The 14,296-nt window shown below is 38.0% G+C and overlaps 1 protein-coding gene and 1 non-coding gene across 3 annotated transcripts in view; both read right to left on the reverse strand.

The window, feature by feature from the left end:
* LOC106875742 (IQ and ubiquitin-like domain-containing protein) overlaps positions 1 to 14,296 on the reverse strand; it is a 33,185-nt gene that overhangs the window by 7,370 nt on the left and 11,519 nt on the right. For both annotated transcript variants that reach the window (XM_052971890.1, XM_052971891.1), the window contains exons 6-14: positions 13,494 to 13,589; positions 11,498 to 11,548; positions 8,826 to 8,960; positions 8,081 to 8,242; positions 6,821 to 7,152; positions 4,896 to 5,106; positions 3,800 to 3,975; positions 2,245 to 2,418; positions 311 to 487 (exon numbers count right to left, since the gene is read on the reverse strand). In XM_052971890.1, the coding sequence (XP_052827850.1) occupies positions 311 to 487; positions 2,245 to 2,418; positions 3,800 to 3,975; positions 4,896 to 5,106; positions 6,821 to 7,152; positions 8,081 to 8,242; positions 8,826 to 8,960; positions 11,498 to 11,548; positions 13,494 to 13,589 (1,514 nt within the window). The remainder of the gene's footprint in view (positions 1 to 310; positions 488 to 2,244; positions 2,419 to 3,799; positions 3,976 to 4,895; positions 5,107 to 6,820; positions 7,153 to 8,080; positions 8,243 to 8,825; positions 8,961 to 11,497; positions 11,549 to 13,493; positions 13,590 to 14,296) is intronic.
* LOC128249134 (U6 spliceosomal RNA) lies at positions 9,191 to 9,295 on the reverse strand. Its single transcript, XR_008265255.1, has one exon. It is a non-coding gene; the product is annotated as a U6 spliceosomal RNA (small nuclear RNA).

A 14,296-nucleotide genomic window follows, 5' to 3' on the forward strand; every position in this document is an offset into this window, starting at 1 on the left:
ATTTCTACAGCTGAGTGAACTGGAGCAACGTGACATAAAGTGTCTTGCTCAAGAACACAACACGCAGCCCGGTCCAGGAATCGAACTCACAACCTCACGATCGTAAGCTAGATGCTCTAACCACTAAGCCATGCGCTTTCATCATCAACAACGTCAACAACAACAGCAATATCCTCATCCTCCTGCTCCTCCTCCTCGTTATCATCATCACCATCATCATCATCATCATCATCAACCGCTGCCGCCGTAACAGCTGCCACCACCACCACCACCAGTAATAAGACTCAAAAGTAAGCTGAATTTGACTCACCGTTGTATATCTGGCAGCTTCTGGGTTAAAGACTGGTGTCTTGATGTACTGTAGAAACAGAGTAGCAATCCTTTTACGGAGGCCTACCAAACTGTTATTTGACACGCCTCTCATCAGAAGGTCAGCTTCACGGTCAACCAGGCATGTAATCTCGTAACTCAACTTGCAATCGTGTTCCTGAAACACCATGCATGTGGATATATAGGGGTCAGTATGCAAGATTAGCTGTAAGAAGCTTGCATCCTAATCACATGGTTCTGGGTTCAGTCCCATTGTGTGGTGCCTTGAGATGAGCAAAGTCTTGCAAGTGGATTTGGTAGGTGGAAACTGGAAAAAAACACACACACATATATAATACATATGTGTGTGTGTGTGTATGTATTATGCATGCATGTATGTATGTATTTATGATGAGCTTCTGCACAGTTTCCATCTACCAAATCCACTCACAAGGCACTGTTTTCTCTGGAGGTATAGTAGAAGACACTTGCCCAAAGTGCCACGCATTGGAACTGAACCCAAAACCACATGGTTGCAAAGAAAGCTTCTTAACCACACAGCCCATACCATGTTGAATATCTTACTAAATCTCCCCAATAATTCGACTATTTTCAAAATTAATTCACACAAATAGACAAATGCATTTCATAAGTAATGTTGGTGTCAAAATTTGGCATAAGGCCAGCAATTCCAGGGGAGTGGATAAGTAAGTTACATCAAACTCCACCAGTATTCAACTGGTAAATATTATATCAAACCTGAAAGAATGAAAGGCAAAATCAATCCTAGCACAATTTGAACACAGAATGTAAAGACAGACAAAATTCCACTGAGCATTTTGCCCGGTGTGCCAATGGTTTTACCAGCTTGCCACTCTCTTTTAATTGTTTCAGTCATTTGACTGTGGCCATGCTGGAGCACCGCCTATAGTAGAACAAATCCACCCCAGGACTTATTCTTTGTAAGCCTAGTACTTATTCTATCGGTCCCTTTTGCCAAACCACTAAGTTACAGGGATGTAAACACACCAGCGTTGGTTGTCAGGCAATGTTGGGGGGACAAACACAGACACACAAACATATGCACACACACACATACATACATATATATATATACATATATATATATATACACATATATACGACGGGCTTCTTTCAGTTTCCATCTACCAAATCCACTCACAAGGGTTTGGTTGGACTGAGGCTATAGTAGAAGACACTTGCCCATTGCCCCGCAGTGGGACTAAACCAGGAACCATGTGGTTCGTAAGCAAGCTACTTACCACACAGCCACTCCTACGCCACCTTAGATTATAAATAATACTGTTTTTACCTTTTACTCAGAAGAAAGTGTAAGGGTAAAGATGCTCTTTGGTCATGAATAACCATGGGATTGCACCTAGAAAGTTACCCTCTGAAGCACATGTCTGGGGAAGGTTGTTTATGGAAGATCAGCAGTCACCCATGCATACCAGCCTCCCTTCTCTACACCACTGATGTTATCCAAGGGAAAAGTAAAGGCCACTACAGCTCGGCACCAGTGACGTCGCAACTCATTCCTACAACTGAGTGAACTGGAGCAATGTGAAATAAAGTGTCTTGCTCAAGAACACAGCACACAGCCTAATCTGGGAACCACTCTCACTACCTCATGAGTGAGAGCCCGATGTTCTAACCACTGAGCCATGTGCCTTTTAGAAAGAAGGACAATATCTATAACCCTTTATACTTAATCTGACAAAATGTTCCCCAATAAAATTATGATAAAATGTTTTACTTAAAATATAAAGACTTTGAAACAGTTTTTTGTCTTATCTTAAAACTAGAAGTGGTCTCAGGTAAGTTTGTTTCATAAAGGATTAAGACAATCCTTCTATGAATAACACATCTTAATTCTGTTAGCAGCCAAGAAATAACTGAAGCAAGCATACTCACCCTTACTGTATATTTTAACGTCAGCAAAATATCGAGTCTTTCATCAAGAGTGAAATTATTTATGATGAGGCTGTTATAGATCTCCTGTAACTCTCTAGCTCGTATTGTATATGGAGTGTCAATGAGTGTCTTTTGGTTGTCATAGCTAGAGATGATACTTCGCGGAGCAGCAGTCTTTAAAAGAAAAAAAAAAAAAAAAAAAAAAAAAAAAAAAAAAAAAAAAAAAATAATAATAATAATAATAATAATAATGATCATGAGCAGAAGTAGTGGGGAAGCATCATAGCCATGTGTTGAGAGGAATTCTTTGGGGTTTGAATAATTCACCTTTGGAAACATGGGCGTTTTGCTCAACATCCTTAAACGAACCTTATTCAGGGACCTTTTGAGCGGGATGGGCTACTCGACCTGAAGAAAATTCTAACTGGGCCCCACCTGCGAGGTCATGCACTGTTTAACTTGATATGAGATCACCATGTCGCGCACATATGGTTGTGATGCATGTGCCTGGTGTACCCTTATCAGACGGGTAGTCATGATGGGTATACTGGGCTTCGTATATTTTACCCCAGTGTCATTTTGATGGCATGCACTGCTCTCTCACTCAATAATAATAATAATAATAATAATAACAGTAGTAGTAGTAGTAATAGTAGTAGTAGAAGAAGAAGATAACCTACCACATCATCTCTGGATGTGTTACACTGGCACCCACAGGGTACTTGCAATGACATTACAAGGCAGTCCAGTACACACTCTGGTCAATATGTTGCACCACCATCACTAAGCGAATTGGTGTGAACAGAAACCATCACAAACTGTGCAGAATGTTGAAGCTACCATTTTTTAGAATTTCGGTGTTCAGACTGATTGGGAAATTCAGGCTAACCAACCACATATCATTGGGGAAAAAAAATTATGTTGGAAAGATATGCCTTTTAACGGATGTTGCAACCCCAGCTAACAAAAAGTTTAAGAAATTGAGTAAATGTAAGGACTTGGAAATAGAAATCAGAAGAATGTGGCATTTCAAAGCAACAATGTTACCTATTGCTATTGAAAGACTCGGATTGATATCAAAAGGAGTAAACAAAATGCGAAGACCAAATTCTTGGAAGCCCCAAAATAAGTGAATTGCAAAAGATTATACACATAGAGGTATCTCACAAAATTTAAACAAATTCCTTTCCATGTAAATGGAAGCTCATTCATTTGGTTTTATAAGAATTTATAGAGATTTCTTTTTGTTTTCAAATATAAGACACAGGCATCAGTCTTTTCCAATTACATAACTTCATTCTGAATTGTTTGAGAGTAAACTGTACTGATAGAAACCTATGCAGCTAAACAGCTTGCAAGAAACAGAATTCAAGTTTTCTTCAACTCACACACAGCTGTTGTAAGAAAGAAAGGAACATTGAATAATGTAACCCAAGAGATATTACTGCAAAAAAGGAAAGGATGGTCATGACTGGAACCCTTTTGATCAGTCATGAGATTGCTTGGTCAGAGCTATCCTGGAGATGAATAGTAGCAAGGAAGAAAATATACTGACCTTATTAAGGAAAGACTCTATATTCTTCTCAGCAATAATTTCATCAACAATGGCTTGGTGTCTCCCAATGGCTGCGAGATGCTCCATTTCTTGATTCAACAACATGTAGAGAGCTGCTTTGCGTTCAGCACCAGTTAAAGTTTCGTTGATCTTGGCAATTTCTTGTAGGCGCCATTCTGACACAATCCAAATAAATGACCAGACATCAAAGCATGAATATCAATAGAAAGATTTTTTTAAACATTACTTTCCCAACAATTTCCTTTGTAAGTTTGAATTTTTATTTGATTATTTTTTTAAAAATAGTTACAGTTGGAGTGAGCTTAAATCTACATTTATGTAAACTATTTTTTGATTTGATTTATAACTATGTATACTCTGTTGGATGTGCAATCTAAATGTACATGAACAATGAAGTACAAAAGAGTTGAGAGAAAAACGATATGAAACGAGTCAGATGTAGTGTGCAAGAAAGAAGATGCACAGGGGTGGACTTGATGTACATAGATGAAGAAAGCCGTATAAAAAAAGTAGTAAACATTTATCATGGATGAAGTTTGTTGAAGAAGAAGATCCAAGAAACATGGGTTAAGGCTGATCTCAGGATCCTGATCTTCAAGGAAGTGATGACAAAAGATTGGGATTAAAGGTGATCATCATCATCATCATCATCGTTTAACGTCCACTTTCCATGCTAGCATGGGTTGGACGATTTGACTGAGGACTGGTGAAACCAGATGGCTACACCAGGCTCCAATCTGATTTGGCAGAGTTTCTACAGCTGGATGCCCTTCCTAACGCAACACTCAGAGAGTGTAGTGGGTGCTTTTACGTGCCACCGGCACGAAGGCCAGTCAGGCGGTACTGGCAACGGCCACGCTCAAAATGGTGTATTTTATGTGCCACCCGCACAAGAGCCAGTCCAGGGGCACTGGCAACGATCTCGCTGTGCCTTAAAAAGACTCACCCATCTCAGCAAAACTGAGTATCATAAGTGTGTATGTGAATGTATGTGTATTGTGTGTATATGTGTGTGTGTGTTTGTGTGTCACACATACATACAAATCTCTTGACATAAATAAGAATTGTGACTCACTTTCAAGCGCGTCATATAATGTATGGAAATCTTTCCTGCTGCGAGGACATTGTCGACGCAGGAACTCAGCCTTAATTCTATTTTCTTTCTCCTGTTGTCTTTTCAAAGCTTCCTCTTTTTCAAACTGTAATCTTGCTTCTTTCTGTTTTCTGATTTTCATTACATACTTCCAGGCAAGGTACCGACGTAAATATGTCTGCAGTACAATCACCTTGAATAGAAACCAGATCAAATGAGCTAATCAGAGAGAACTTCAACATGTTTCTTATTTTTTTAAAAAATTTCTGGCTGGCTTCAGTCATTGGATTGCAGCCAGGTGTGACACCGCCTTAAACAGTTTAGTCAAACACATCAACCCCAATACTTATTTTACTGATACTTATTCTAACAGTCTCTCAATATCCAAACCGCTAAGTTACAGGGACAGAAACAAACCAACACCGGTTGTCAAACAGTAGGCAGGGACAAACACAAAGCAACACACATACACACACATGTACATGCACACACATATGTATGCTATAGGCTTCCACACAGTTTCCACCTACTGAATTCACTAACAAGGCATTGATCATCTTGGGGATACAGTAGAAGACAGCTGCCCAAGATGTTGTGCAGTGGAATTGAACCCAAAACCATGTACTTGCAAGTGAGCTTTATAGCCACACTTTAACTATTCAACATTACCACCAATTTTTCTTCTGTGAAGCAAAAAGTTACCAACACTGAAACATAACTATGGAAAAGACTTAACCTTTAAACTTAGAAAACAATTGAAAACAACAAATGTATCTTTTATCTTTATCTTTTACTTTTTTCAGTCATTAGACCATGGCCATACTGGGGTACCACCTTGAAGAATTTTTGATTGAACAAATCAACCCCAGTACTTTTTTTAAAGCCTGGTACTTGTTCTATCAGTTATTTTTGCTGAACTGCTTAGCTATGAGGACATAAACAAGCTACCACCTGTTGTATGGGACAGACATAAAAACACACAGATACACACACGCACACACACACACACATGCATACACACACACATATACACACGCACGCGCGCGCACACACACACACACACACCATCAGTAGTTCATATATCTGAAAAAGAAGCACACTCTAAAACATTAGAGCAGTAATATATTTTTTTAAGGAGTTGATTGCTATAGCTAGTCAGATGAAGGCATTGACTAACTACTTCTTTCCTGGGGTTTAAAAAGGTCTTCAGGTCAAGCGAGTTTTTTAGGTTCCTTGCCCTCCTCTAAGGCATTTCCTGCTAGAAGCTTGAAATTGCCCATTTATTGAAGAGAACCTTGACAGCATCTTCAAAAAATCACCATGGCTGGAACCTACGTAAGGGAAATAACCCCAGCTCACATGTTAACACTGCCTGCATGGCTAATCCAGGTGTATATTTTTTGTTTACAAAACTAGCTGATCATGACATATTCCTCCCTCCAGTTGTAGAGAGGTTATGTGCCTTCAGTGATTTGAGTCTGACGAGTCACCTATGTGGCTAAGCACTTTACAGGTGCAAAAAACCAATGGTCACTCTCTGACCAACCATAACAATTTCTAAAGATATATATATATATATATATATATATATATATACACTACAAGCTTCTTTCAGTTTTCATCAACCAAATCCATTCAGAAGGTTTTGGTCAACCTGAGGCTACAGTAAAAGACACTTGCCCAAGGTGGGACTGAACCTGGAACCATGTGGTTGGGGAGCAAACTGCTTACAACACAGCCAAGCCTGCACCTACATGCAAAAATAAATTGGTTAAAAGAAAAAAAAAAAGAAAAGAAAGTAAAAAATTTAAAGTACAAAAGATTAAATTATTGAAAAAAAAAAAACAAAAAACAATTAGATTTACTTCAACAAGGAAAAAAACGGAAAAGAAATAGTAAGAAAATACCTTTTCAAGCCTCACATCTTCTTTTTCCTTTGAGGTTATATATTTACCAGGAGTGTGAAGTCTGTTTTCTGCTACAGACACATAACAACCAATTTTCGTCATCTGTGTTGATGTATCTTGAGGGGTTTGCATCTTTTGGTTGGACAATTGTTTTGTTTGAGTGTCTCGAGTGAATAGTGTCTTTTTAGGCCAGTGTAGTGGGACAGGTTTGGTCTGGCTTGAGGCGTTATGATACTCTGCACGACTGGTTTTGTGTCGAAAACCTCCGAGGAATGGTTTCGTTCTGGCTGGTTGTAGTACTTCCACTGCTACTTGTTTTCCTTCTCCTTTTTCTGCAGCAATATGAGCAACATTTTATAATGTATCAAAGGAATTAATATTAAAAATTTATTTCAACTGCATGAAATATCAGAGTAGGATAATAAGAGACAGTGATGTTCATACTTTTCCTTAGGCTTTACTGAAACAATTGAAGTAATTCCAACCTACCAGCACCACCACCACCACGACTACTACTACTACTACTACTACTACTACTACTACTACTACTACTACTACTACAGAATAAGTACCAGACTTAAAAACAGAATAACTATTAGGGTAGATTTGCTTGAGTAAAACCTTTAAAGGTGGTGCCCCAGCATGGCCACAGTCCAATGTTTAAAACAAGTAAAAGATAAAATGTGTGTGTGTGTGTTTGTTTGTGAGCTTGTCACCCCACCACTGCTTGAAAATTGGTGTTTGTTTGTTTACATCCCTATAACCTAGTGGTTTGACAAAAAGACTAATAAAATAAGTACCAAACTTAAAACGAAAACAAAAATACTAGATATAATTGTTTCTAATTATTTTTTTTCTGATGCCACTACATCAAGTCTGCCAAAAATATAAACTGCAAGATATTCTGAAATACACCTTCTCCTCGACTTATGACCTATGCAACTTTTGACCATCCACACTTATGACCACAAAAAATTTTTAAAATAAATAAAAAATCAATTTTTGGATGTCGGACAGCTGCGCGTATGATAACTATAGCAGCATCTGGCAACGCAGGCCTCCCTAAGACTCAGGCAACCACTGCCTGCCATTTCCTCTCACTCAGTCACTTTCAAGCACTAGTTGCATGAATGAAAATATTGTTGAAAAATATAAACCCAACATACGACCAGATCGACTTATGACCTGTCAGTTGGAATGGAACTTGGTCTTAAGTCGAGGAGAAGGTGTACTGATAAAAACTCCAGGGTCTCTACTTACTGTTAATGACGCTGATAGTGAGAATGTCTGGTATATAAGACTCTCGTTGGAAAGGTTTTAAAGGAAAGTGCTCAGGATCTCTGGACTCTAGTTCAAAATCAATTGTTTCATTTCGTTTGGCACCTAGCTCAATCAACTGTGTGTTATCCATTTGTATTTCACCTAAAAATAAACAGAAGAAATAGTGTGAGATTCCACAGCCATTCAAGCATTCATTCAATTTCTTATCTTATATCTATCTACATGTTGTTTTGTTATTGCTGATAAGCCTTAAGTCAGCTGTGATCAAGGGGATTTATGTTCAAAAGCATTCTGTATGTAACCATTCCATATTTTTAGAGCATATACACTAAGGGACATGATCAAGAAGTTAAGGTCAAGCAACTGACAAATAAATTTGTGGTATTGAGCAGAATATTTGTTATAAAGATATTTCTGCTTCAGCAACTCAGTGCTGAATCTGTTCGAAATGTAATGGAAAATAGATCAGTTTCAAAACATTGATGTCCAGATTACAAAAGCAAAATTTGAAGGGAACAGTAGTTATTTCCTTTGATTTCTAGAAAGAATCAAATAGGAAGTAACACTTACAAACCAAAGGCGAAAAAAAAAAAAAGAAAAGAAAAATTTTGTTACACAGTGTAATCAATATAAACATGCAAAAGATGATTGTGAAAGAGTGTATCAGTGACATATATATATAGGTATTTACAGGAAATAATGTAACAAACTATTAATGACCTACCATTGAATTTGATTTTAAGGACAACAGGTTCAATTTTCATTCTTCTCCAAAACCGCTCTTTAACCTTCCTTATAGTCTCTCCAAGTGTACAGGTTATAGTGACCATTTCCTCTTGAGGCAGAAGTAAGACCTTTACTAATGAAGAAGAGAAAATTAATTTTTCAGAAATGGAAATGATGATCATGTCAGATGTTATAATATATATTACAAACTGGCATGATAATTACCATTTAGATATTTAAAATAAGACATAGATGTTATATCAATGATAAATTATGATGGTGATGATGAAGATGATGCTGTACATGGAACCAAGTGGTTGAGAAGCAATCTTCTTACCACACAGTCACAATGCACCTATGGAAAAAAATATAGAACATTTCATGAATTTGTGTGTCATCCTTGTGCAGAGGCCATGCTAATCTTCCTTGTGTTGTTCCAATTTTTAGAATATGTACTGCAGAATGTGATAGATTCTCTTAGCATGAACAGCAAATGAGGGTTCAGTAAAATAAAGTGGTAATCATGTTCTATGGACATGCATGTGTCTCTTGAGGCCTGCTGGTGCCTTGCAAAGCTTTTGGTAAATGGAAGAAGTTGAGGACTCAGCTTTAGTGCTTATGGATTATTTACTATGTGTTTTCTTGAGTGGACAGCAAGGCCCACTTTGCTCTGTCCCACAAAATCACAATGACAAGTAAGGTTTTCATTATAGGAGCAGCATGCCTTCATGCTTGCATGAAGTTGATCCCAATGCTGGAGTCAACTTTGCTCAAATCTTTGAACTGAGGTGAAGAAGGTCTGGTACCAGGTCCTGTAATCTGATGCCTTATTTTTGCAGAATAAAAAGAGAATGTAGCATCACTTCAGATTTTCTTTTAGTTTGTCTTTGAAGCACAAGAGTGGCCTTCCAACCGATCTTTGTGTTATATTTAATGATACAGGGATGGAACACTTACTTTAAGGATTCTGAGTTTCTGTGCAAACAATTCATCAGCTTGTGCAAGGGTAATGCATACATACTGCATGAATTACACTTGCAAAAAAGCTAAAGAAGTACAACATTCACTGAATTGTTTGCACAGAAACTCAGAATTCTGAAAGTAAGTGTTCCATACATGTATCATTTAATAAATTTAGTCCTCCATTTCCAATAATATTGAGGTGTAATTCTGTTGTTGTTACACATGGCTGGTTGATATGTGCGTGCATGTGTGTGTGTGTGTGTGTGTGTGCATGCATGCATGCTCAACGAAATAGCTATGTAGTAAAGTTCACTTCCCAACCATGTACTTTCAAGTTCAGTCCCACTACATGACACATTTGGTATGCGTCTCCTCTTATAGTACCATGCCAGACTGACCAACCTTGTGAATGGATTTGTTGTCTACCAAATTCACTCACAAGGCCTTGCCCAGCCCAAGGCTATAGCAGTAGACATTTGCCCAAAGTGCTATGCAGAAGGACTGAACCGAGAACCATGTGGTTGGAAAGCAAGCTTCTTACCACACAGCCACATGTTATGTACACACACACACACACACACACAATCAAAGGAGCAGAAATGACGTACTACAAAAGAATTTAAAGGTAATGTAATTCAAGGGTAAAGTAAAAAATATCTATGAATCAGATACTCCAAATCAGTCCTCTTGTTGTTTGTTATTGTTAATTTTATTGATTGTTTATTAGATTTGACTATATATACATATAAATACATACATATATATATATATATATTGCCGGGAGCTTATATGCCCCATTATTAGACTATTTTTGTTAGTCATTGCATGGTGATCACTATAAGCTTTAAACTTAAAAAATACCTTTATTATTTACAGGATTGTAAAACTCGGCACCGTATAACAAAACCATTCACACCGAAAGCAAATACACGCACACACACACACATACATATGTATGTGTAAAAATTAACACTTCCTTCTCCTTCTCGAAACCGAATCTAAGAATTCTCGGTCGTCCAAACCACCACGATCAACAGGTGCGAAAACAGGTTTTCTTTGTCCTGTCAAAAAGTGATTGATCATCTCCCTTTAACCTTCGACCTAAGGCCATGTCAGGCGAAGTTCAAATGGACAGGAGCTGACCTATTTAGGTACAAACCCTGCTGCAGTATGTCTGTCTTTCTAGCTGCCACGATTCTTATAAATTCAGTGGTCAATAAGACAGAGGGGAGAGAAGGTCCTGGCAGCCAAACAAGGAAGCTCTACGGCACAACAGGTTTTGGCGACAGCAGAGACCAGAACAATGTTCCAAGTTCCACGGTAGACGACTGTATCAGATGACTACATACACACACACACAAACATATATTCAATTGTGACATACCATTTCCACAGATGTACCCTGTTTTTATTTGTAGCAACTCGTAGCAGTTGTCAACATTTTGCATGTAGTGAAGAATTATGTGTACCAACGACAAATTAAGTCTGGTGAATAAATTATATTTTAATTATGAATCGATTCACTCATTTGTTTACTTCAAAGGCATACACATTCTTTTTGCATCTGTTTACCACCATACACATCTAACCACTACATTTGAAAACACTTATGTATGCAAACACAAACTTAGTCTTACAAATTTCTTTATTATGTTGGCAGTTCTGAATAATTCCATGAGTAGTGAAATAATTCTGTGAGAAACAAACCTGTGACATTTGACTCCAGATCTACAGGTACCTCTTCTTCATCCTCTGCTTCTGAAGAAGAAAAAGAAAATGAAAAAGAAAGACTGAAAGCAAAAAGCAATTGAATAATAAACCTGAGCTAGTCTCAGCAACAACTGTAACTTGTCTACTTTAAACACAAAAGTTAAATCTCTTTGAAATCACTCCATGTCATTTTGAGAGAAGAAGAAAACACTGAATGAGGTAGAAATGGACGGTATGTATGAATAATAGATGGGATGATCATGCCTGAAATACTTTTCCTGTATGAATAGGTTCAGTAAACTTTTTAATAGGTACGCCTTAAGAGTTTCCTTTAGCTGTGTCCTTAGTGTAAAAAGAAGATATTAGTAGGCAGACCCACACCCGAGACAGCGGAAGAATGCTCATGTAGAGGTAACACCATATGTCTCCTTAATGGCCACTGTAACAGGGAAACAGTTGCATATGAGACAGAGGTAACATCAAAAGGCCCAAACAGGCAACCAAATGTGTAGAAGTATATGGGAGCAATAGAAATTCCCTTCAGAGCCAGTTTCAACAGCCATATGTCCTCCTAATATCCCAGAGAGATGAAATGCCACAGCCCTGGCCAAGCACATATAGTCATTAAAGAAAAACTCTGTACAATACAGAGTGGAGAATCTTAGAGAAGAGCAAAACTTATTTTAGTTGCAGCAGAGAATGCAGATTATGTTTAGCTGATAAAAAAGCCCACACATCTATCTAAACTGCAGAAGTGAGATTTTTAATCCTTGCCCACATGAAAGAAGGTATATTTTATTGTACCTATAGGCTCCATCATGACTATAATCAGCAGTTCTCCATCTTCAGCTCTTTCATCACCATATTCTGAGAACCTTGTTAGGATTTTAACCAAAACATACAAACGGACACACTCAGACACATATGTACCCTTACATGGGATTAAGCATTTGAACACCTGCCTATCCCCCACAAAACCCCTACACACATTCCAACTCTATATGAATACTAACCCTAGCCCCTACACAGAAAAAATTCTTGCAGACTTACAGCATCTCAGAGACCTTTGGGGTCAAGGGACATAACTCGATATCTTAATATAACTCTTGCCGAGTTTGTTTTGTCTTTTTTCACAATATCCACAAACTGGATGTGTTTTTTCAGCTCCAATAACAGAGAACAGTCACAGTATATTTTTTCCATATCTGCCAGTTCTGACGAACATGTGGTATTGCTTAACCATGCTATTATCTAACATCTGGTTTAGTATCTAGAGTGAAACCAACTGTTAAAATCAGCCACAATGAATATATAATACTGTACACTTCAATTAATATACATAGATATATGTGTGTATGTATGTATGCGTATATGTATATATATATATATATATGCATGTATGTATGTAGGTGTTAGATAAGTATAGATAAATATGTAATTATGTATGTGGTTATGACGGCAAGGGTTCCAATTGATCCGATCAACGGAACAGCCTACTCGTGAAATTAATGTGCAAGTGGCTGAGCAATCCACAGACATGTGTACCCTTAATTTAGTTCTCAGGAGATTTAGCATGACACGTAGTTCTCAGGAGATTTAGAGTGTGACAAGGCTGGCCTTTTGAAATACAGGTACAACAGAAACAGGGAGAAAGAGTGAGAGAAGGTTGTGGTGAAAGAGTACAGCAGGGTTCGTCACCGCCCTCTGCCGGAGCCTCATAGAGCTTTAAGTGTTTTCACTCAATAAAGACTCACAACACTCAATCTGGGAATCGAAATCACGATCCTACGACTGCAAGTCCGCTGCCCTAACCACTGGGCCATTGCGCCTCCACTATGTGTGTATACATAAATATACACATACGCATGTGTTTGTATACACACACATGAACACACACACACAAGCACTTGCACCCATGCACACTTCTTCGCAGCACTGGCAGTTCTGTCCATTACCATGAGTAGTCAAGTAATTAATTTTCTCAGAAACACACCTCCGGTAGAAGATCGAGCATCTTTATCAACAGCTTCCTCAACAGCTTCCTCAACAGCTTCCTCAACAGCTTCATCAACTGCTTCATCAATGACTTCTAAAGAAGAAGAAAAAAGAAGAAAGATTGAAAAGAAAACAATTGAATAATAACTTCTACATACCTTCATTTTCTCGGTTCATACCTTGCAACAAATTATTTACACACACATGCACACACACACACAAACATATATACAGACACAGGTATGGCTGCGTGGTAAGGATGCTTTTTTCCTAACCATATGGCTTTGGGTTCTCATCCACTGTGTGACACCTTGGGAATATCTTTTCTACTATAGCCCCGGGGCATCCCAAAGCTTTGTGAGTTGATCTGGTAGATGGAAACTGGAAAAAGCCCATAGTGTGTATATGTGTGTGTAATTTTACAGTTTAATGTGAAATTGTTTTTATTATAATGACATAACACAAAGGTGGTGAGCTGGCAGAATCGTTAGCATGCTGGGTGAAATACTTAGTGGTATTTTGTCTGTCTTCACGTTCTGAGTTCAAATTCCACTGAGGTTGACTTATCCTTTCAGTGTCGATAAATTAAGTACCAGTGAAACACTCGGGTGATGTAATCAACTAATCCTCTTCCCCAAAATGGCTACCCTTATGGCAAAATTTGAAATCATTATTTTTTATTCCTTTATTTTATGTTTCAGTCATGTGACTGTGGCTGCCTTTAGTCAAACAAATTGACCCCAGGACTTATTCTTTGTAAGCCTAGTACTTATTTTATTGGTCTCTTTTGCCGAACCACTA

Source organism: Octopus bimaculoides, chromosome 11, assembly GCF_001194135.2.
Source record: "Octopus bimaculoides isolate UCB-OBI-ISO-001 chromosome 11, ASM119413v2, whole genome shotgun sequence".
Taxonomy (NCBI): Eukaryota; Metazoa; Mollusca; class Cephalopoda; order Octopoda; family Octopodidae; genus Octopus; species Octopus bimaculoides.